This window comes from Acomys russatus, chromosome 5 (genome assembly GCF_903995435.1).
Source record: "Acomys russatus chromosome 5, mAcoRus1.1, whole genome shotgun sequence".
NCBI lineage: Eukaryota > Metazoa > Chordata > Mammalia > Rodentia > Muridae > Acomys > Acomys russatus.
The window spans coordinates 24,869,617-24,893,364 of NC_067141.1; the positions used below are offsets into that span (position 1 = coordinate 24,869,617).

Below are 23,748 nucleotides of genomic sequence, written 5' to 3' on the forward strand. Positions count from 1 at the left end.
GGGACATACAATTCACTAGAGTGTGGGATGGTCCCAGTAGAGATAATAGCTGGGCCTGGACAACCCAGAGCTGTGTTGCTGGACCTGGCACTCAGCAGAGCCAGGAGGTTATCTGAATAAGGAATAGCTACTCCTGGCATGGTGTGGCTGTCAGCTGCATTACCACGCCAGCATGATGACTGGTGTGGCTGCAGATCTTGGGAGAGCAGGGGGCTAGGGTGGTGCGGGGTGGAATGAAGTGGCTGCTGGGCTTCAGCCAAGAGGTCCACAATGGGTGAGGGGGTGGATTCTGAGTCCAGAGCTGGCTAGGACACGGAGTGGACCATGCTTCTCCAGTGGGATTGGATAGGGGAGTTCCGTGGGTCACGGGGTCTCAGACGAATGCCAGATGGGACACTAAAAATAACCAAATATGTCATTTTTATGCTAAATCAGATAGAATCTTCAGCTAGATTCCCGGGCAGGCGAGTTGCATCAAGTACTAGCCACTTAAAAACAAGCCTGGGGCTGGAGGAGTCTGAGAGGGAAGGACATGCCACACAGAGGTCCCCGGGCCTGGGATGTTGGGACAAGGCCTCTATTGTAAGGCTCACAAGGGAGCACCTTAAATACCACTTGCTGAGGGATAGAGGAGGGGTAGAGGTTCGAGGAGAGTTTCCTCTCCAGGAAGGAGGCCTGGGTTTGGTTAACAGACAGGCTTGCTTGGCTGTAACCATGGAAGGCTAGCAAGGAGTAAGGGCATTCCTGAGTATGGAATGGGCAGCCAGGGTTAGGGGGGGAACACTCACATGGGTCAGTGTCTTGGGGATCCCCTGTGCAGAGCAAGTATTCTGGACTGCTGGAGAAATGAGGAAGGCCAGCAAAGAATGACACCTAGCATTTCCCAGAGTTCCACTGAACTCCTGCTTGGTGACTTCCCTATTCAAAAGGGTCCGAGTAAGTTTGAACACCATAAAACCAGTTGCCCAGGGTGCTGTGGGGACTGTGGCTCTCTGGGCAACTGGTGTGAGTTCATGTTTACTGATCCGAGAGCTGGGAGAGTGAGGCCAGGTACCTTCAACAAACAAGGGAGCTAGAGACATGGTATAGGGTGACCCCTTAAGAGAGGGGCTCTCCAGGAGCTAGTGTGAAGAGGGTGGAGAGGAAGGGGCGGGATCTGAAGAAGCATTTTTCCTTTGCATGGTCAGGTACTTGTCAAGGGCTGGATGAAGTGACCTAGGAAGGAACCCAAGAGCCCCCAGGCACTCTCCCCGCCCCCCACAGCCCTGCTTCCCACTCTGCTCTTGCACACTTACCTTCCTGTCATTGAACTCAGCGTTGTCACCCTCATAGTCTCCCTGTGAATGAAAGCAAAAGTAAGTCCTGACCATGCCACAGAGTGTGAGGTTGACCAGGTGCCCCTCCTCCGTAGTCAGGGCTATGAGTCCTGTTGGCCACTTAGCCTCTGACACCAGACTCCTCAAGTGTTGTCTCCCCTTGAAACAGAGTGGGGATCCAAGAGGAGACCCATGACATTGCTGTGAAGTTAGCAGGGCCAAAGAAAGGGGGCTTGGAGGAGAAAGAAACTCTTCCAGTAAGAAGAACACAATGGTGTACACTGCGATGTCCCCAGAGCCCTGCCTAGGCTTCCACTGTCAGGTGTCCCACCCTAAGTTATACAGTTTCTGCATCTCTAGATCCCTGAGCTCAATATCCCCAGAGGCTCAGAGATTCAGCCTGACGCTCTGAAGGACACACAGCTAAGTTTGGTTAGACCTGGAACTCACGACCAGATCTCTAAAGTCACAGGAAGAGAGGATACCAAAGTTGAAAGTAAGCCCCCAAAGCACTACAGGAGAACAGCAAGAGAGTGGCTCTCTACAGTAGTCACCACCACATACAGCTGGCCTAGGCCAGTTACCTGCTTCTGCTAATCATTAGGCAGAAGATACAGCTCTGGCCTCTTAGAATCAGTCTAGGGCTCCCCTCCATTGGTCAGCAACATTCTCAGCTTCTGCCACCCCCTACCAGATGGGAGAAGACCCATCCATGCCCCTAAGCAAGTGGCCCATTGCTGGCATCCATCTTAGGGCAGTAGGGCCAGTTTCCTTCTGGACTCCTGGGCGCCTCTCCCACCCAAGCTCAGATCAGATCCTTTGGGTGTTTTCATGAATGAGTCTCATGGTTCTGCTATGGACTCAGTCATACCAGAGGCTTGCTCGTGGCGTGACCTGAAGGCAGGCAGATGCCAACCCGGAAGGAAGCTAGGAAGCCACCAAGCAGCCAATATAAATGTCACCAGCCTTTCTGTGCAAGTGATACCTTTAATTATTGGAGATCTCCATAGGGTCTCACTCAGAACAGGTGACTCTTGGTCAGCACACAGGACAAATGCTGGCTAACCAGTTAGCCACAGTGCCCCACATCTGCCATGGCTACCCAGCTGGCCACGGTGCCCCACATCTGCCATGGCTACCCAGCTGGCCACGGTGCCCTACATCTGCCATGGCTATGCAGCTGGCCACAGTGCCCCGCATCTGCCTAAGGACAAGGTAAAAGAATGAGCAGTCCACAGGGATAGGAAGAGAGTGAGGGTGCTCCAAGCCAGGAAGAAGACAGAAGACAGAAGCATGGATGGAGGACAACTTCAAAGATGAATGCAGACAATGCAAACAAGCATCCAGCAGAGTACAGTAAGCACAGCCACCGAGCTGGTCCAGTCTGAACGATCCTCATCTGTGCCCTCTGTTTAAGGACGCGGGGCATACCTGGCTCCCTTCAGAGTGAGCTATTTTCCCTAGACTTGACAATGAGGTCTTAGTGTGTGGCTCAGATTAGCCTCAAACTCACCATCCCCCTGCCTCAGCCTCCTGGCTTCCCTAGCTGATTCAGTGTGAGATTTGGTACTTAATGGGAGGGTGCTCTTGGCTGTGTGCAGAGTTTGTGGGTGGGAAGATCCTTATTGTCCACAGGTTCTGAGCTCTGCTTCCGGGCTGTGTGTTCCTGGGCAAATTGCCTGAGATCCCCCAAGCCTCTGTTTCCCCATGTTTAACGTGGGAAGTGCGGCCACCACACAGGCTTTCATGCAGGCTTGCTTAGCAAAGACCTTTGGTGAAGGAAGACATATGGTACCATTGGAGATACACAGCGAGGTGCCAAGCATGAGTGGTCTCTGTCCCCACTTCCTCACAGGGATTCTGTGACTTCACATAAATTACTAAACCCCTCTGGGATTGGGTCTGCATCAGATTAAAGATAAAGCTTCTATTGTATGCAGTGCTTGGAATCTAGTAGGTTCTCAGAGACTTTCCCAATCCTTTCCCTTTAAGATTTAAAGGGCCAGCTTAAAGCACACCAGGCACTTCAGCTTTTTGGGTTCCAGCTCTGGGCTGCCTGCTCTGGGCAAGGCTATATCCTGGAGCCCAGTGGCATTCTACAGAGAAGGGGGTCAACAGTGGAACAGGGGCTGACTAGGAGTGCTGTCAGAACCTGAGGGGTCAGGATCCTACCCTAGAAACGTTTACAAGACAACATATCCCCTGAGGAAGAGAGGTCAGAGAGCCAGAGTCCCATTACCACCACTATCCCACACACACAGTGGCCAGACAGACATCTCCCTATGGGATAAGCGACATTGTCAGGACAGCAAAGGAAGAAAGAAACAGCTGAAGAGAAGAGGCAGGAAACAGCATCTCTGGTAGGCAAGTGGAACAGCATTTGCGAAGGCACGAAGTAGGGAAGCTGGGCCAACCGACCCCAAATCCCTGGCTGTACAGCTGGCAAAGGTTCCAGTTGGGGGTGGGAAAGGAAGAGGAGGTGACAGCTAAGCCTCCATGGCCTCTCTCCCAACGTCCCCCTTGTGCTTTTTCAGCAATCCTGCCTCCTTCTGAAAGAGGCTTCTTGCCTGTACTTGCTCTGATACCACATCTGCCCCGCCATCAGACAGGCATGAGTTCTACCAGGACATCAAGTGTCTGAGCAGGCTGCTCAAGGCCAGTGGAAGCCAGACACCAGCATGGGCTCTGCATCTGCTGACCCCCAGCCCTGTCCTCTGTCCCTCCTGCTCTGGTTTCCTGGTCTATGCTATATATAGTTCCCATTGGCAGGTTCCCGGGGGTCTCTGTCTGACGCTTAGGCCCCACAGCCTGATCTCTGTTTCCATAAAGACAATAAGGAGACAATTCTGCTCTGGTTCTCTCTCTTCACCCCTGCCACAGCAAAAGCTAAATTTGTCAAGGAGAGGCCAGCTGGACTTGAATACTCAGCCCAGGAAGCCGGCCATTCGCTGTATACAGAACCCTGGTGACTGCCAGAGCCTGGGGGTGCAGAGCCGGAGCCAGGGCAAACACCCTGTGGATCAGCTGGCTGCAAGGTGTGGAGGAAGCCAGCCTGGCCCTGGCGTCTCCCACAGCCGCCCCTGTCTTCATGGGATTGTTCTACCAGCCAAGAAGTCTCTGTGTGTGATTTTTCCAGCTTCTACTGGAGGGGGGAACAGAGGAGGCCAAGCAGGAAGCTGTAACCACAGGATAATTGTAGCTCCCAAAGGGGGTGGCCCTTGAAGATTTGGGGGTGGGGGCGGGGTCAAGTGACTCAGAAATTAACTACGTGTAAAGGTTACTTACATCGTGCAGAGGGTATGCGGCCGAGTATACGCCATTGGCCAGAAGGCTGGTGATGCCTTAAAAACAGAGGTAGAGAGAAGTTAAGGACCAGCAGGCCTGCTGCCCAGCATCGCATCTGGAAGTCAGAACCATCACAGGGCATTCCTGCTCACAGGGATGCTGCTCGAAGCCAGACGCACCGGGCTACTCAGAGCCCGGTCACCATCTTGGGGTTCTTCCCCGGGCAGAATGCAGCAGGGCGAGTTAGCTATCCACTAGAGATGATTTCAACATGCTTGATTGGCAGGGTTAAGAAGACGCAGAGCACACCCCAAGAGGAAGTTCTGTCCCTGAGGAAGGAGGCAGGAGTAGTTCAGTCACCCCCAAACCTCGGATTCGCCAGCTACCCCCACCGGCCTGAGGGAGAGCCTGCAGATGGAAAGAAAGGCGGCCTCCAAGTGGTCAGAGAAGCTGATCATGAGAAGATGAACTGATGGGAAATTGATGGTGTCAGGAGACACACATACAATTTGGAATTAGCTTGTAAGTTGATGGGAGAAGTGGAAGAAGAGGCCCCCGCTCTTACCGTATTTCCCACACTTCCGCCGTTTACTTAGAAGGGCAGAGTCCTTCCTTCTTCCCTCTCCTTGCCCTGTTTACACATTGGCTATTAGTTACACAGAAGGGCCTGGAAGGGCCAAAGCTACATTTTGGGGGGAGACAGAGCTGGTGGTGGCAAGGCGGCAGAAGGAAGATGGCTGGGCCCAGAGCCCACACTGGCATAGGAGAAATACAAATCTACAACCTGTCGACCGGCACAGATGTTGTGCCTGGCTCTGAAGCCTGCTCCCGAAGAGGGGAAAGAGAATAGATGCCGGGCTGACCTCTTCTGGGTCAACTTTTCTCAGCAGCCTGCAGGCTGATTCTCTGGGTAACATTTGAAAACTAATCTAAATAAGGCCCACCTCCCTGGATGTGACCTGGAATAGCCAGAGGCCCTGAGGGATACTTAGAGATCAAAACCAGAGGTGGCTGGGACACATGGCTGAGGCCACACTCTCAAGTGGAAAGTTCACCTCATATCAGGAATACATGTGGGGCTGGATCCTGGCCTATGGCCTCCTCACCCTTAACTAGGGTGCAACAAGTATGGACTCTCCACAGGGCCCTCACTTGGGCTCACGAACCCCTTTCTTCAAGCCTCTGCCCTCAGCTGAGAGGCTTCCTCTGACCACAGCTCCTAACAACTCAGCCCCCTGCTATGAATCTGCATTCTGGTTATTTGTTTCTTTACTCTAGGACACAAGTACCTGATGGCAGGCCCTGGGAGACATAGGTCCCGCAGGAGCCCTTCACCACTCAGTGGAGGGTAAGTGACTCAGTAGGAGAGCAGAGCTCCCCGGCCAGGTGCCAACACGAAGTGGGATTTCAAAGGCACCCTGATCTCTCTCTTCCACCCAGGGGCAAGGGGCTAGAGAAGCAGAAATAACGGGTAGGAAGCAACCCAGGCCCCTCTACCCCAAGGTCAAGCTAGAATAGGGGTGAGCTCCAGTCTAGCCATGCCTCTGCCGACCTTCAGGGAAGCCACATTCCTTTTTAGGGGTGGGACCCAATAGCGCCCAGATTTGAGTCATGGACCCTTGCGACTTCTGGCGGTCTTGTCGCAGCTGTGCTCGGGCAGTGGTGACCTGAGCGAGCCCCTGAGTTTGCTTCCTCCTCCACTCACCAGGAGTGTAAGACATGTACGTTCTGGAGGCCCCACTGTCTGAAGGGACCAGGCCAGTGGGGACAGAACTCCGGGGTTCCTGGCTGGGACCCCAACTCCCAATATGGGCTTCGGCATTTCAAAGGGTCCCCATCCATGGCCCCCTGTGGGCCACACTAGTGAGGCCACACGTAGTCTCTGAGTCCCGCAGAACCTTCCCTGCAGCAACCAGTCCCAGCCAGATCACACAAAGGTTTGGCCACTCTTCTCCTTGGACTGTCATTTCCAATGGTCCAGAACTGGGCTGTGGTCCCCAAGGGACACCCCTGTCATTCCTTCCTGATGAACTTATAGTCAAAGAGGGGTTGTGACCCCTTGTCTGTTTCTTTTCCATGGTTTAGGGTCTGTCTGAAGGACCCTGATCTTATACCCACAAATACCTTCAGCCAAGGGAACAACACTTCTGTGTGTAAAACACCTGGCTATAAATCCACTAGGAACAGGGCTGTCACACGGCTTTTCTGCCGGTTTCCCCGGCCCTCTGTTCTGAACCAAGACAGGCTTAAATCAAATCTCTTTGAGGAAGCCCCAAGCCAGGCCCCCACCTCCCACTGAGAGGGCCCCCGGAGGCAAGATGGCCACCGAGAAACTGTCGCTGACCTCGAGTCCCCAGTGTCCTTACCCATGCTGTACTTGGCCTTTGTGCAAGTTGTTCTCTTCAGGATTTCATACACCTAGTGCAGAGGGAAGGACAGAGAAGGGGAGCCATTACTCTGCTGCTCTGCCAGGCAAAGGCTTTATAGTCACAAGGTACCAGGAGGGTCCTGGGCTTGAGACACCAGCAGGTGATTCCCGTGGGTAAGTACAGTAGTGGGCCGGGGGGGGGGTGCTGTCACAGAGAACCCCTCATCCTTCACTGCCTGGAGCATGACTGATCCTGCTGGCCTCACGAGGTGCCAGCCACCTCCATAGGAACCAAGGGGATGGAGGTGGAGAGGGACATAATAGTTGTCCTGGTGCCCTGCAGCTGCTCGCCGCCCCTTTTGTGGAGACAAGAGCAGGAGTGGAGAGTCCTCCTAAATGCATCTCTGTGTGGCTTAGAAGACTGGAGGAGGAGGACAAAGGGGGTGGGGAACGGATCTCGAGGCTCCTACCACACTGGGCACCAGGAAAGAAGCCCCACGAAGGGATCCTATCCCTCTCCACCTCTCTGACTAATGAGATATTTTGCTTGGTGGCCTCAGGACCCCTGGCTGAGGAGTCTTGTTTGCCTGGGGCTAAGTTAGGAGATCTTGTACAAATTGCACACTGTTCCCTTCCGCCCCCGTGCCTCAGTTTAACCCTTTGGGAAAAAAATGGGCCTGGAATAAACAGCCATGATCTAATTAGTTTTATTTTTGAGACATGGGCTCACATAGCCCAGGCTGGCCCCAAGCATATTGTCAAGGTTAACTTTAAACTTCTGATCCTCCTGCTGTCACTTCTTAAGCACCGGGATTGCAGGTATGTGCCATTAAACCTGGTTTATGTTGCTCTGGGGATCAAACCTGGGGCCTCCTGTGACCTAGGTGAGTACTCTCCCAACTGAGCCACAGACCCTAGCTCTGCCCATAATCTACTAGGCCTCCATCATCTCACTCTGCCATTACATCCTGGTCTCCTCTGTTGGCTGCCCCAGCCTCTTGCTGCTTCTCTCTTGCTCTGACTCTCCCCCGCCCCCCCCCCACCCCACCCCACCCCACCCCTGCTGCCACAGCCTCTATAAGACGCACCTGTCTCTGCAATTCTAAATGGCTCAAGGGTCACATTCACAGGTCTGTCTCCTTCCTGTATTGTCATCCCACTTTCCCTGAGCCATCTGCCCTGCAACCAATGCTCTCAACACATCTCCCCTCCCTCCAGGAGAGAGCATACTGCAGGTGCTCAGTAAATCCCTGCTCTCCAGAACCCTCCACATCTGTTAACTTGTCCTGACTTTCTGCTTATTCCACGACCACCTCCTCCCCGTTTCCACTCAGGCAGTCATGACAACCACCATGACCCGCCTCCACCATGTGACCCCACATCTAGCCAGCACTACCAAGGGACCCAACATCCATTCATCACCAACAAGGGACCCCGCATCCAACCACGTCCACCACCATGTGACTCTCAGATGCATGCACCTTCCCTCACATCCATCCATCGCCGACAAGGGACGCCACATCCATCCACCTCCATCATGCGACCCTATATCCATTCTTCTCTACCATGTGACCCCCACATCCATCCACCTCTACCATGTGACCCCCACATCCATCCACTTCTACCACCACACGACCCATGTCCATCCATCTGCACTGTGTGACCACACACACACACACACACACACACACACACACACACACACACACATACACACACACACTCCTTTTGCCTACTCCCCACAGTCAACCTGTGGGAGTGAAAATAGCTGGTTACATAAAAATAACCTTGCCCAGCAACCTTTTATGGCTGCCCACTGCCTACAGGCCCACTGCCTAAGAACCCAGTGAGCACAATGGGCCCTTGTGTCTTGGAACCTGCTGGTCTCTGACTCCAAATAATGTGTACATGGAGCCACCCCAACGCCAGGAGAGAAGTGGCCAGAGTGGAGGGAGAGACTGTCACACCTGGGTCTAAACCATGAGCCCTGACTGGCCATGCACAGATCTGTGAACCAGCAGATGCCTTTGGAGCGCAGATGTGGTCTACACACAAGCCTCCAGGGACTCTTGGAGGCGGTGCTCCGCCTTCCTTCCTCTAGTGGCAAACTGAGTCGTGGCTCTCTATATCTGCTGTCCCCAGTGCAACGGCTCTCTCTCTCTCTCTCTCTCTCTCTCTCTCTGGAAACAGGAACATTCACGTTCACTCGGGGGAACCTCAGACTGAATAGCCTCAACAGCTAATCTCCAGGAAGAGGTATCAGACATGCTCACAGCCCCTTCTGCTCATCACCTCTCCACAGCCAAAATGTGTTCTTCTGGAGGCATCTGACACCCTGGAAAGTGTGTAAAGCCAAGGTTTGCACATACTGAAGGAAGGACACACAGCTCTTACAGTGACATGGAAGAGACCGTGTGGGTCATACTGTAGGGGTTCTCCCAAGAGGCAGTCACCCAAGAGGCATGTCTCTTAGACATGCCAGCCCTAGCTCCTTTTGGAGGCCAAGGGTGGGGGGTATAGCTGCCCCTCAAACACATCAGTCCCAATTCCACCAGAGTCTGTGTCTTAGCTCAAGTTCCTTGTTGCCTGCTATCATGAAGTCTAATTGTAAAAATTAACCAATAGTGGGCTGGCCAAATTTGCCAATCTGAATTAACCTCCAGAAGGAGAGAAACAATTCCCTTGGGTTGTTCCCTGACCTCTACATATACACTGTGGTACATGTGCCTCACCACCCACACTGAGTAAGTTAATAGACACGTGAACAATTAAGTTAACAACACCAATGATAACAGGACCACACTGTGCCTGTGGGACTGCTTTGATGGGGGAATGCCACCTGCCCTGATTGGGGACAAACCAGAATCAGTCTTGTTCTGACACAGGTTTGGGAACTCTCCTGCAGGCACAGGTAAGGGGAGAGGCAAGAGAGGCAAGCATCTCTGGGTCTGTGTCTTTCTCACCAACAGGACCGTGTCACCCTCCTGCAGGGTGGTGGCTGCAAGAAGAGTTCCCTGTGCCAGGCAAACTGGCAGGCTCCCCCTCTGCCCTTCCTGTGTGACCCAGCCAGGCTGGATGCTCTAGGCAGGAGAAGAGAACAGAGGAGGCCTTAACCACTGGGCAAATTTCTTGTTTAGATAGAAATTGGGTCCTGTGCCATGCACAGTCCCAGCTTGGCTGGCGGTCAAATTGGCAGCTGAAGGATAAACACTAGGCCAGTGCCCTGAGTAGGGCAGGGTGGCCTGCATACTCAGTTTGCAACCTCGGCTGGCTGCACTGGCAAACGCCTTGGGATGTTATCCCTAATACATGTTCTTGGGCTGGGTTGCCTGGCCTGCTCTGACATCTTCAGAGTGACAAGGGGGCTCTGCAGGCCTAGCTGGAGCTGTGCCTGGAGGTCCCCTCCCCCCCACCCCCCCAAGCTTCCTGCAGTTTAGCTCTTTCTCACGCTCCTCCTCCAAGCTGAGCAGCCAGGGCCTCCCTCCCCTGGGCCACCCACTGCCCTCCTGATTCATTAGTCTAATTATTTTTGTCACAGGCAATTAGAGCCGCTTCCACCCCGAGGAGTTTCAGAGAAATGAAATGATCACCGGGGTCCCCGGGGGCACCCTCTGATGAGGCAATTCCAGGACGCCTACTCACTATTGTGCTCCGGGTTTTGCTGTCGAAAAAGGAGTCCCTGTCAGTCAGGTCGAATCTGCAGAAACAGAAAGAGATAAGGTGACTGCTGTAGGCCTGAGGGGGCGCCAAGCCTGCAGGACTTGTCCTCTCTCCAATAATAGTGACCACTAGGGGCCTAACTATCCTCACAGCAGGCACAAGTCCCCCTGTCCCTGGGTATAGAGTTAGCAGATCTCATCAGCCTTGCGTGGGAGGCTCTGACATCTCCCATTGCTAGGAAGGGAACTGAGAGTACCCTCCAGCTCTGAATTTTTGTTTTGTTTTGCTTGAGACAATGTCTTATGCAGCCCATGATCGCTAGCTGTATAAACTGAGGATAGCCTTGAATGCCTCATCCTCCTGCCTCCACCTCCTTAGTACTGGAATGACAGGCACATGTGACCATGCTCGGCCAAGCCTTGTTTTGATGACATCCCTGGAAGGCAGTCTTTCAAGGCCCTATTTCACTGACAAGGACGGTGTCATCCCTCCACGTGATGTTTTCAGCTTTGAGGATGCTCTCCCTGGAAATGGTCTGCATTTGGGAGTCCTGGACCACACAGCTTGCTGAGGTTTCTGGGGCATAGGAATAGCTCTAAAGTCACCATCCTCTGGGCTGCTTAGTGGAGAAGCAGAGGGTGGAAGTGAGCTGGGTCTGGATAATGGGTGTGGCCCTCTCATGCCCCTGGATTGGCAGAGGTCTCTGGGTAGCATGTTCAGTCCTCCCAAGACTGGTCAGTGTAGTCAGAGCAGCACATGGCGTCCTCTCATTTACCACTATCTTTGCAGAGCAGAGGCCTCTGTGTGGGGGCATGCTCCTTGCCCCACCCCCATCCCTGAGGCCAAAGCACCCCAAAGCCTCCTGCCCCTGGGCCTTGCCATCCAAACTACCTGAGTTCTTGGTACCCACATCTTTTCTCCCACTTCTGCCAGCAAGGCCAGGCCTTTGGAGGCCTTGCAACTGCTGCTGCAGAGCCAGGTGGCTATGTCCCATTGTCCCCCTGGGAACGGGGAGGATAGAAGGGTCCAGGACAGGCTCGGCACTGCCAGGCAACACCGCTGCTGGCTGCAGATCCCCAGAGCCTTGGAACTCCCTTGAGGGGAGGCTTCTTGCTCACTCGATTGCTGCCTCACCAGCTGCTCCACTTGGGGCTGCTGAGATTTCATGACAAGGAACCAGTGCTCAGAGTACTCAGCTAGGGCTGGGTGGCCTAGACCTTAGCTCTAGCCAGGGCCCAGGTAATTTTCCCTAAGCACTTTTAGCAAGCTGGGCGAGACTCCGCAATCCCTCTTTGCTTTGTCACTAAGGGCCCTTAGAAGTTGCTTCCTCAGCCTCTCTTGGGCTCACCAATTACATGGTACTTATTAGAACATGGGGATGGGAGGATGGGTTTCTCACTCACAGGTGCTGCTTCTCCCGGGAGAAGGGGTAGGAGAGCCTCTTTGTGGTCTGTGGTCTGTGCTCAGCCACCTTGGGCTGGATAGGGTCTGTGATCTTCTGTAGCACTGAGTTGATGGTTTTCAGGAGGCCTCGGGTCTCACTGATGTGGTACACCTGTGGGCAAGACCAGGTGGAGACGTGAGCCGCGCTACTGTGACGGTTGGTTACTATCGATTGTCGCCTCGATGGGATTTAGAATCACCATGGAAACGAACCCCTGGGCGTGTCTATGAGGAAGTTCCTAGATTGGGTTAACTGAGGCGGAAGACGCCTGTGGATGGCAGCATCTGTGGGCTGGTGTCCCAGACAGAATAAAAAAGCGAGCTGAGCACCAGCATCGTCCATCTCTCTGCTTCCTGAGTATGTACGCAACGTGACCAGCTGTCTTACCATCCTGCCGCCATGCCGTCCACACCACTATGGCTGTAGCTCCATAAACTGTGAGGCAAATAAATCCTTTTTCTTTTTTTCAGGGCACTGTGTAAAGTGACTGACTAAGGCAGAATGTATATTCTCAGATGGTCAGAAAAACACAGTCAGTCCTTCCTGAGTATAGAGCACCTGGGTAGCCAGTGTGCCCCCCTATCTGCTGTTTCGAGCTTACCCAAAGAGCTCAGCATTTTAGGAGAGGTGGGCCAAGAGCTCAATTATAACACATTCTAGAAAACATTTGCCCCAAACGTCTCTTCTGTTTCCAGTGCTGTAATCCAAGCGGCTTCAGTGGATCTGAGAAGCCACATTTCTAGCTCTCCCTTCCACCCACACACTAAAGACGAACTCTCAGCCCAGCTTCCCTGGCAGGCTGCTCTTCAGCCATAAAGTTTTCAGAGATTAAAAGGAAAAATCCCAGCAAGCTAGAAAATGTAATTAAATTGAATCTGATAAATTATCCGAGACCCCACAAGCATCAAAGAAGCAGGGCCTCAAGCTAAGCTATATTTGTTCAGGTCAACTTTCTGAAGCAGAGCAGGCAGCTTTTCTGCCCTGCCCTTCTCTTGGTGTCCTGACTGGGTGTGGTCTTAGGTCTCTTTCTTTCTTTCTATTTTTTAAAAAATTTGTCAGTTTAAAATTTTTTAAAGAGTTATCTATTTATTTATTTATCCTGTATACAGTGCTCTGCCTGTTTGTACAACTGCAGGCCAGAAGAGGACATCAGATCACATTATAGATGGATGTGAGCCACCATGTGGTTGCTGGGAATTGAACTCAGGACCTCTGGAAGAGCAGTCAGTACTCTTAACCCCTGAGCTATCTCTCCAGCTCCATCTCTTTCTTTTTTAAAAATATTTTCGTAGCTTTTGTCCCAGCACTTGGAAGGCAGAGGCAGAGGCAGAGGCAGAGGCAGAGGCAGAGGCAGAGGCAGGTGGACCTCTGAGTTTAAGAGCAGCCTTGTCTACAAAGCAAGATTCAGGACAGCCAGGGAAAGAAACCCTGTCTTTTATTTATTTATTTTTATTAATTTATTCAGATTACAACTCAATTGTTCTCCCATCACTTGTATCCTTCCATTCTTCCTACCCTCCCACCTCGACCCTATTATCCTCTCTTAGGTCCATGTACGAGGGGGATCTCCTCCCCCACTTTATGGTCGCAGGCTAACAAGTCTCATCTTGGTAGTCTGCCTAATCTTTCTTTGAGTGCCACCAGGGCTCCCCAACAAAGGGGAGGTTGTCAAATATAGGGTACCGGCGCTCATGTCAGAGTTAGTCCCTGCTCTCCACATAACTGTGGAGGATGCCCTGTCCATTGGCTAGATCAGAGTAGGGGGTTCAGTGTTTACTACTTGTATTGTCCTTGGTTAGTGCAATAGTTTGAGCAGAGACCCCTAGGCCCTGATCCACCCGTTACGATGTTCTTTTGTAGGTTTCTAAGATCCTCTGGATCCTTCTATTTTCCCATCTCCTATATATCTCTTACCTAGAGTCTTGAAAAAAAAAACATGAAAGAAAAGATTTTGTGTGTATGTCTCCCCCTTCTCTCTCTCTCTCTCTCTCCCATTCTCCTCTCTCTCCTCCCTCTCTCTCTCTCTCTCTCTCTCTCTCTCTCTCTCTCTCTGTGTGTGTGTGTGTGTGTGTGTGTGTGTGTGTGTGCGTGCACATTTGTGTACAGGTACCTGAAAAGACCAGAAGAGGGCGCTGAATGCCCTGGAGCTGATTTTACAGGCAGTCCTGAGACCCTGAGATCTGAGCAGTGTAACTGCTAAGGTGTCTGTCTAGCCCTGGCCTAGAGTCTCTAAAGACCACCCGGGCAGCGTCAATGCTTCACAGTGGATAGGAACTGTCCCCTTGTGTCCTCTGTCCCTCATGCCTTGTCCATGTGATTAGGGGATTGCAGTGATGCTTCTGTTTCCGGGTGTCTGCATGCAAAGAGCAGTGTTTTGTGACATAAACCTTCCCACCCACCTTTTTCGTGGGCATCTTCAGCTTCAAAAACTCAGCCTCCCTGCAGAGCACATGCCAGGGCGCGTGGATCTTCACGAATCCGACACCGTGGATTTTGGTCTAGAGAGAAAGAGGGGGCCATTGGTCAAGAGTGCTTGGCAGCTGGAACCCCTTTCCACCTTGGTAACCAGCCGTGACTGAGGAAGTGTGGCTGCCTTTGCCTGGCACCAGCCCCACACCAGTACCCAACATGGGTAGGGACCTTCCTTACATATCACACTTTATGCAAGAACCCAGGGGTCCCCAGGTCATAGCCGAGAGGGATCTTGAGGGTATAAAACACTTGGGAAGTTTTTCAGTGGTTAAGTGAGAGCCCTACCCTCACCCCAAGCCTGGAATGATGAACTGTAACCTGGAATTGCTGGCCAAATAAACCCATAAGCCTTTGCAAGGCTATTTTGTCACCACAAGCCATGTTTCTCTGTTGAGTGACAGGAAGGAACCAAGGCTATTAACTGGCAGCCAAGTTCGTGGCTTCCTAAGAACTGATTGCTACCACCAGCTGGGAGAGAAAGAGCATGGCTGCCTATCTCCTTACGGAAGGGAGGGACATGTACACTTGTGGAGAAGTCCCCTTTATCTGCCATCTCTTGGCTAGCAGGGTCCACCCAATTCAAACCCAAGCTGTGCATTCCCAAAGGCAGAAGTGCCACACCTGGCCTCCAGTTCTCTGTAGACATGTGTCCCTTGGAAAAGGTCCTTTATCAAGGGACAGGTGTCTACACAGTCACACAAAGATCTAGGACATTGCCCAGATCTTTCACAAGACCTCTTATGGAAGCCTGGCACTATGCCTGAGGGTCTACAGGGTCTTCAGTTTTGAGACCTGAAGGAGCTCTGCCATGGGATACAGAGCCTGCCCTTCTCAGGACCACAGGTGGAGCGGGTGGCCCAGCCCACAGGTGTGTGCCAGGCTACTGGGCTGCAAAAGCAAAAGGGCCAGTGTCATCTGAGGATGACCTATAGGAAAAAACCATCTGGGATGCCAAAACAGGATTGTGTCTGAGGCTCATCTGTTATCCTGGGCTACATAGTGAGTTTCAACGAAACAACCAGATTAACCAATCATCTTAAGGGAGGAAGTAAACACGCATGCCCAGAGCTAAAGGCACAAAGTCGGTGCCTCTGGGAGCTGGCATAGCCGGGTAGAGCTCCCACCTGGCAGAAAAAGGCACATCACGATGGAGATGTGGCAAATTTGGAGTGCTTGCCTGGCACGTGTGAGGCCCTGGGTTCAAGCTCCAGTACCTGATAAACTGGGTGGAGTGCTGTAGGTCTGTAATCTCAACACTCTAGAGGTGGAGGCAGGAGATCAGAAGTTCAAAGTCATCCTTAGCCTCACGGGGAATGCCAGGCCAGCCTGGGCTCCTTGAGACTCTGTCCCAAACAAACACGCTCTAGTTCAGGCCAGAGCCAGGGGATGGAGGGCTTTGGCCACAGTCTTGGTCTTCCTCCATGAGGAGGCACATCTCATCCCAGGATAGAGAAGGCACCCAGAGTCTTAAGATGGAAAGCCCCGGTCCTCCTGCCTGCGGGGATGCGCTTAGGAGGCCAGACTCAGAATCCTGCTCAGCCTGAACGGTCTATGGCCAATAGACCTCTCCACAACCTGCTCCCTCACATATAAAGCAGGTGATATGAAGTCTGGTTTGAAGACAGAGGTTTCCTTGAGAGAGACCTGAGCATTCACATCAGCAGGTGCCCTATCTTAGCAATCAAGCCTCAGCCTTGGGCCTGCAGGCAAAGTCAATTCAAGGCAGTGAAGGAGCTAAGTACAGCTTCAGCCTGGTTCTGAGGCAGGGGAGGCCATGCCTGTTTTGGCCATTCCCATCACAGAATCCCCAGCCCTGGTGACTCACGTGCTAATGTCATGGGACACCCCTGAGTCAGGGAAGTTGTCTGTCATGGCCCACAAGTGGTAGAGGCCAGCTGTGACCACGTGCGGTGGAGGCTAGTTTTTCCACTACAGACCAAGATTCATCTCTGTGTAGTGTTCGCCTGCACGCAAAGACCCAAAATATTCTTTGTAGTCCCAGCATCCCTGGGAAAGTGGGCCCTGTTGACGTGAGTGCTCGGGTCTCTCCCAAGGAAACATCTGGCTGGTGAATGGGGTCGTGGGACCCGTTTAGCAAAAACACACTAAGATGTTTTTAAAAAAAAAAACCGTGGTACCCAGCCTGACCACACCACGCCCACAGTAGGAGGAGCCTGGGGCATGGCCAGGTCCCTTCAGCTACAGCCAAAGGCTTCAAAGGACCAAGTTCTATCCCTCCTCCTAAGCCCTCAGCTGTGACATTTGAAACCACAAACTCAGAGGCATAAGGCAAGGAATGTACAACATAGCTAGGCCACAGGGATCTGTGGAGGGACAGGACCCCGAGAAGCCCCTATCCACATGGGTTAGGGTTATGTCCTAATGTAACCTGATGCCACTTTAGTTCCATTTAGAGTGCAGCAGAGGAGTTACAGGCTTCTTTCCTGATCTCCAGATGAAAGGACTCTGAAGTCACTAGAATTGGTTCTAGAACCTTCTTTACAGAAGAAGCCAGGTGTGGTGGCTCATTCCTGTCATCCTAGCACTTGAGAGACTGGTGCAGAAGGAGTCCTGTGAGTTCAAGGAATGTCTCATGATGCCAGCCTGCGCTACATAGTAACTTCCAGGCCAACCGGGGCTGCAGTGTGAGACTGCCTCAAAAATAAATGAACAAAGAAAAACAAAAAACAAAACAAAAGAAAACTGAACTAGACCTTTGACCAGGCAGGTGGCACAAGTCTTTAACCCCAGCAAGGCAGGAGGTCGAGGAGTTCAAAGCCAGTTTCAACTACATAGCAAGGTCAAAGCTAACCATGACAGTCCATCTCAAAATAAATAAATAAATAAATATTTTTTTTAAGAAAGAAGAAGAAGAAGGAAAGGAAAGGGGGCAGGGAGACAAAGATATGGAGGTCCCTTGAAGAGTTTGTATGGCTAAGGGCACCAAGTCACCACCTCATCCTTTCCAGTCAGACAAGGTAATGGAGACCAACACCTACAACCAGCCAGATGCCCTGATTCCCACCTGCCCTGAATCCCACCTGCCTTTCCCCACTGTCAGTGGCTGCCAACACAGATGCGAGCTTGAGACAGCTGGCTCTGCTTCGGTGCACCCCTAAGCCGGCTGACGGCACAAGGCACAGAGAATTTATTCCATGAGTGAGTGAGTGAGAGAGGAAAAGGGAGGAGCCAGTCTTTAGTAAGTACCTACTGTGTACCACATGGGGTCAGCCTCAGCATCTGGCCCTGGTCCCACTTTCTCTCAGACCTCCTGGCCTGCCTCAGTGTATCCATTATAGGTGAGGAGGGGCTGGCAGGGCCTGTAGACACTGGATCCAGATGTGGGAGCAGCAGGTGTGGCATGGGAACTCAACCTGGTGTTCACTTGTCACACTCATAGCGCTCTTCCACCCACACAGCTCCCAGAGGGCGAGGCATGGCCCTCGGGGCTGGGATATGTTGTCACTAGTGTAGAGCCTGGGTGGGGAAGCGTTGCCCACTAACTGGCGTGCTCACAGTGTGAGGGAGACCTGGAGTCCGTGGCAAGGGCAGGTATGGGATCAGGAGTGCCGATCTACCCTTAGCGGAATGCCCTCTTGGCTCTACCCTCAGATTCAAGCCTTGGGCACTGGAGAGCCATGGATTCGTGGGTCTCAGTGGGTGGACCAGACTTAGTCGCCGTTTGCCAATAATATGGCAGGGATGGGCCCTGCATGTGTTTCTCCCCAGTCCTGGGCCTGAGGCCTGCTGGATGGCAGAGAAATCAGTGGGTAGATCAAGTCACACCTCTGCTGCCACTGAAGGTGGAGCGATCTCCCTGGGGCAACCCCCCATGGGGTAGGAAAAAAAATGCTGGCTAGAATGAGAGAGGAAAAAAAAATCAGTGCACTGCCTTTAAGATCCTGCACAGCTGGGACCAGGCCAGGGAGTTGCAAGTCATGACACAACAGCAAATGCAGACACAGAGAGGTGGGAAGAAACAGGCTAGAGACTCTCCCATGAGGACTAGATCCCCTTTCATGGGCCCCACAAAGGAATGGTTGCCTTCCTCTGACCACTCAGTAGTAGGTTGGTAGCTGCTGGAGAGCTTGAGAGTGCAGAAGTATTTACACCCCGGGAATGGGCAGATACCACCGAACAACCCCCCACCTCCCGCGAGCATGCCTGCTACTCTGAGTTACCCTGAGGAGCATGGAGAAGGAAAGTTGATGTCCACCGCTGGGCAGTGGCGGCGCATGCCTGTAATCCCAGCACTTGGGAGGCAGAGGCAGGTGGATCCCTCTGAGTTCGAGGCCAGCCTGGTCTACAAAGTGAGCCCAGGACAGCCAAGGCTACACAGAGAAACCCTGTCTCGAAAAAACAAAACAAAACAAAACAGAAGAAAGAATAAAAAGACCCGTGAAGGTGTGATGGCTTCGCCTGGGACTGTGGCCTTGGAGGCTGTCAGTTCAAGCTCTGGGAATGCTACAGGGTTTCAACAGGTCCTTGAGGAGCCCAAAGACAGATGAGCCCATTGGGTTTAAACAACCCACGGACATGGCCAGGGAGAACCGACAAGTGACAGAGACAGAAGCCAGTACTCTTGGCCAGAGAGTGTGAGCTCTCATTAGATGGATGACAGGCAGGTCAGCCCTGCTCACCTCAATTAAAGACATAAACTTCAAGACAGGAAGGCCTACGAAGGACAGGAAACTATTAAAAAGTGACATAGCCAACTTGGGAAAGAACCAAACAGAACTTCTAGAAAGTAAAAAGACGCGTACTGAGAACTACAATCTTGACATAGTGTTGGCAAATCGAGCTCCCAAAGAAAACAGGATTAGAGGACAGGTGAGGGCCGGGGGTATCCCAGATGGCTTGGAGACATTTGCTTACTCCCATGGGGTGCTGATGGGCTGTGGCCTACCTCAAGCTTTCCAACTAACCGCTGCTGGCAGAGCTCCTGGCAGACCTTCACAGGTCTGGCCACAGAGAGGGCCTCAGATGGCAGCCGCAGTGGGACAGGGTTCACTTGAAGCCACCTGCCCAGGCCAGGGTGGGGTGGGAAGGGCCGGGGAGACTCAGGAAAGTGCAAACAGGCAAGTTGGGGAACCTGGGTTTGATCCTTGGAACCCATATCATGAAGCATGGTAGCTTGACCGTTAATAATCCCATCAGTGGGGAGGCAGGGGCAGTAGGATCCCTGCGGGTTGACCAGCTGGTCTAACTTAATCAACTAGCCAATGGGAGACCCTGCATCAAAGAGCAAGAGGAACAGCACATGAGGAATGACAGTTAAAGTTGTCTTCTGGCCTTCATATGCATGCATGCAAACATACCTGAAGCTATGCACACACATGAATACACACACACACACACATACACACACACACACACACACACACACACACTTATAGCCAAAGAAGCATGTTTCTACATAACAGAGCAGGCTAGAGGAACAACAGTCCATGTTGCTTTGAGATTCAGAGTAGCCCCAGGGGGCACAGGCCTTCAGGGACCAAAGAGAGGGACATGTGGAAGTAGAATTGGGAGTTAGGACTCTATTCAGCCTGGACCTCAGCATCGCAGCATACAAGAGGCCAGTTCTCCTTTGGGGGAAACCGTGGGGAAGTGATGCACATATTAGGGTGAACAACTCAAAGCCAGGGGTCTTGGTTGGCTTTCTAGACAGTGCTACACCGTGGGGCTCAGGTTAGGATCAGAAATGAGTTGGACTGACCTGTCCTCTCACACTTTGCCAGGAAGCCCACAGGGGTGGGGTGGGGGGCAGCTTGCTTCCAGGCCTATGAGTCCCAGGAACTGGTTTCTCGTTTCCTGGTTTGGAAGGGACAGGAGGAGACACGAGACTCCTTAAGTTCAGGGCCAGCAGTCTCATTTCATGAAGGAGCCCAGGGCTGCAAGCCTGCACCGTTCCCCGACAGTGCTGAGCTCCAGATCCATCTGAAACCACCGGAGATGGCAGAAAAGGGATGTTCCTGCCCCTGCCACACCGTGGGACCATGGCCACCCTGCTCTCCAAATTCCCCAGTCACCTGTCAGAGGGCAGGAGAGGATGTCTACAGGCAAAGAGACCCTTTCTCAACCCTTCTCTTCATGGACAGTTCTGAGTCTGCCAGATGGTGACAGGGTCAGGCTGCTGTTGCCTGTCTTACTGTGTGCCAGGCCCAGAATTCCTCTCCTAGCCCCACTCACACTCATGAGCAAATTCACTATCACTCCCACTTAATAGATGGGCAAACTGAGGCCTAGAAATGGCTTGATCCAAGAAATGGCTAGTTCTAACTCCATCCCACAGTTCAGAGGCTGTGTCCACCCCACCCCACCCCACCCTGCTCCCCGAGGCTCTGTGTCCCCCAGCTTGGCTTGAGTGCAGTGGCATGAGATCAAACAAGCCTTGGTGGGGTTCTGTGTCCATAGACTTAGGGGAATCTGCCAAAGCCAGGGTCAAGTACAGCGTCAGGGCAGTGAGGGCCCCAGCCACCCCCGGTAGACACAGCCAGGGCTTAAGCCTGTGGTGTTCTTAGCAATGACCCCAAAGACATAAATAACACCCAGCAGGCTTTAAGGCTCCGCTTCAAAAATGCTAATGGATTTTCTTGGAGGAAAACACATCGGTCACAAATTTCTCTTGTCTCTTTAATGGGAACTCTGGAAGCTGATCCCACAGGGAGAGAGAGAGGTGGAGTGTGTGTGTGTGTGTGTGTGTGTGTGTGTGTGTGTGTGTGTGAGAGAGAGAGAGAGAGAGAGAGAGAGAGAGAGAGAGAGAGAGAGACAGACAGACAGACAGACAGACAGACAGAGACACACACAGAGAGAGACACAGAGAGAGAGAGAGAGAGGGAGAGAGAGACACACAGAGACAGAGAGACAGAAAGAGACAGAGAGGGGGGAGAGGAAGAAGGAGGACTAAGGAGAGGGAAGTGGGGGAAGAGGAAGAGGGAGAGAAGAAGTAGACTAAGAGGGAGCTAGGAAGAAACAGAGAGAGAGAGAGAGAGAGAGAGAGAGAGAGAGAGAGAGAGAGAGAGAGAGAGAGAGAGAGAAGACAAAAAGAAAAGCAGAAAGAGAGAAGAGGTGAGAGAAAGCAAGATATTGACACAGAGAGGAACAGGAAGGGTCCTTAAGACCTCCACCTCAAGACAAGGCTCTGGCTGTTCTCCACCACACAGTTCACCCAGGGGTCCCTGACTCCTCAAAGGCAGCAGGAGGCGAAAGACGCCTGTGGGGCAAAGCATTGTGCCCTCCCTCCCACCCAGGCTCTCTCTATGAAGCATCTTGAATTTCTCTGGGTGGGGGGTGGGCTGTCATTCTATGGGTTCTGCAGTCATCCTGGGGCCACCTTTGGGGAAGAGAGCAGTAAACACAGTGCATTCCTGGATGTTGGGAGCCATTTTTCTGGGGATGCATCCAGGGAGACTAGTACCCCCATTTACCGCTCAAGCAGTCTAGGACCCCAGGACTACTGAGTTGGAGCCTGTGTTTGCATAAACCTGTGGATGCACGGGGTACATTTTGGCCCCATGGGGAGGCAGGTGAGGCCAAGGCAGAGTGTGAGCTCTGCTTCTCTACCACAGGCACCAAAGCCTCTGCTGGTCCACTCACCCCCCTGCTTTCCCCACATCAGGGTGGCGCTTCATTCATAAGGTGATTCTAAGGGCTCTGTCCCCTCAGCAGCTGCTCCAATGCCACTTGGGGTGTGCCCTTATTTGGAAAGAGGGTCTTTGCAGATGTAAGCAGGCTGAGATAAAGCCAAAATGAGATAGGGTGGGCCCCCAAACAGACAGGAAGACAAGGACGGGACATATGAGCTACAACAGAAGAGGCCGGAGTACAGCTCTGCCCATGTCTTGACCTCCGACCTGTGGCTTCCAGAATGCAAGAGATGCAATCTTGTGCTGTCTTAAGTCACCCACCCATCTGTGCTCACTTGTCACCTGGTGGTTAAGAGCTGCTGCTCCCTGTCCGCTAGCAGTGTCACAGGCCACATGCCACTCCTAGTACCTTGGGATAGTAGGTTGGCCTCAGTGAGAAAGCAAGCATTTTGGGGGCTCTGGTCTGCATGAGGCTCCAAGGCCTCTGGGTCCTGGTCAAATTCTACCAGCCATACTCAAGAAGCCAATCTGAAACAGCAGGATCCTAGCCTTATGTCCTTTATCCCAGCATGAGGAGGCAGAGGCAGGAGGCTCTCTGGGAGTTGGAAGCCATCTTGCTATACATAGCCAGTTCTAGAACAGCCAGAGCTAGAGTGAGACACGCCCCCCCCCACAACACACACACTCAGAGAGAAAGAGAAAGTCATCTAATGTGGCCACATTGGTCATTTTGGGGGTGCACAGACTACAACCCCATCTTTGATAACACCGCAGGCAGCGTAGCATACACCCGCTCATCAGCTGCCTGTAGGAAGCTGGCCTGAAGAGCTCTGCAATGTTGCCTCATGGCCAGTGACAGCTCAAGAGGCTGGTGTCACTGCACAGGACACCTCATCTCCTTCAAGGCCATTATTCATCTCCCCATCCAGCCTTGGAAACGGGGTTCCCTCAGCTGGTGGAGATTTAGGGTCCCAGGCACGTTCAGTAGCAGCATCATATGGACAGACAGTTTTAGTTCCCAGGACTTGAGAGTTACCGTCAGCCCAGGCGAGGCCGGAGATGCGGCTAAAGGTCAGACGCCAGTGAGCTCAGGTTAGGAGACCAGCTTCGATGGTGCAAGTAATAGTATAGCGTACGAGGGGGCACAGAGCATGGTGGTGCCCACTAGGATCTGGGAATGTTCTACTCACAGGAGACACACTTGAAAGTTTGCCTCCAATTGACAAAGAGTGCAATTGGGGATCCTGCTTGAGGCTTTCTTACTTCAAAATCTGCCAGCCCTGCTGCTGCTCCCTGTAATCTGAGCACATCCCAGGAATGGCTCATTAGTTCTTCACCCCCAAACAAGCCTGACCTTGCTGGGCTGGCCGTGCCTGCTAATCTCAGCAGGCAGAGCCCACTCACACCTCTACTTGCCATGTGCCCAAACAGCCCATCCAGGCCCAGCTTCTGCTCTGCCCTGGGGTGGGGTGGGGGAGGGGACAGTGAACATCAGGCGCCAACTGTGGCCCTGCCAGCCCTGTGGTCTTGCTGCTTTTAGCAGGCTGGCGAGACCAGGGGATGACTTCAAGGCTCAGCAGGGAGACCGCTCACTGTCGTTGCCTAGGAAGCTCA

General features: G+C 52.7%; 1 protein-coding gene across 4 annotated transcripts in view; it reads right to left on the bottom strand.

Moving 5' to 3' along the window:
• Ano1 (anoctamin 1) overlaps positions 1-23,748 on the bottom strand; it is a 95,044-nt gene that overhangs the window by 58,890 nt on the left and 12,406 nt on the right. For 2 of the 4 annotated variants that reach the window (XM_051145750.1, XM_051145747.1), the window contains exons 3-9: positions 14,473-14,571; positions 12,033-12,184; positions 10,612-10,666; positions 6,968-7,019; positions 5,167-5,232; positions 4,602-4,657; positions 1,296-1,337 (exon numbers count right to left, since the gene is read on the bottom strand). In XM_051145750.1, the coding sequence (XP_051001707.1) occupies positions 1,296-1,337; positions 4,602-4,657; positions 5,167-5,232; positions 6,968-7,019; positions 10,612-10,666; positions 12,033-12,184; positions 14,473-14,571 (522 nt within the window). The remainder of the gene's footprint in view (positions 1-1,295; positions 1,338-4,601; positions 4,658-5,166; positions 5,233-6,967; positions 7,020-10,611; positions 10,667-12,032; positions 12,185-14,472; positions 14,572-23,748) is intronic. The other 2 variants (XM_051145751.1, XM_051145749.1) reach the window with 1 other exon arrangement.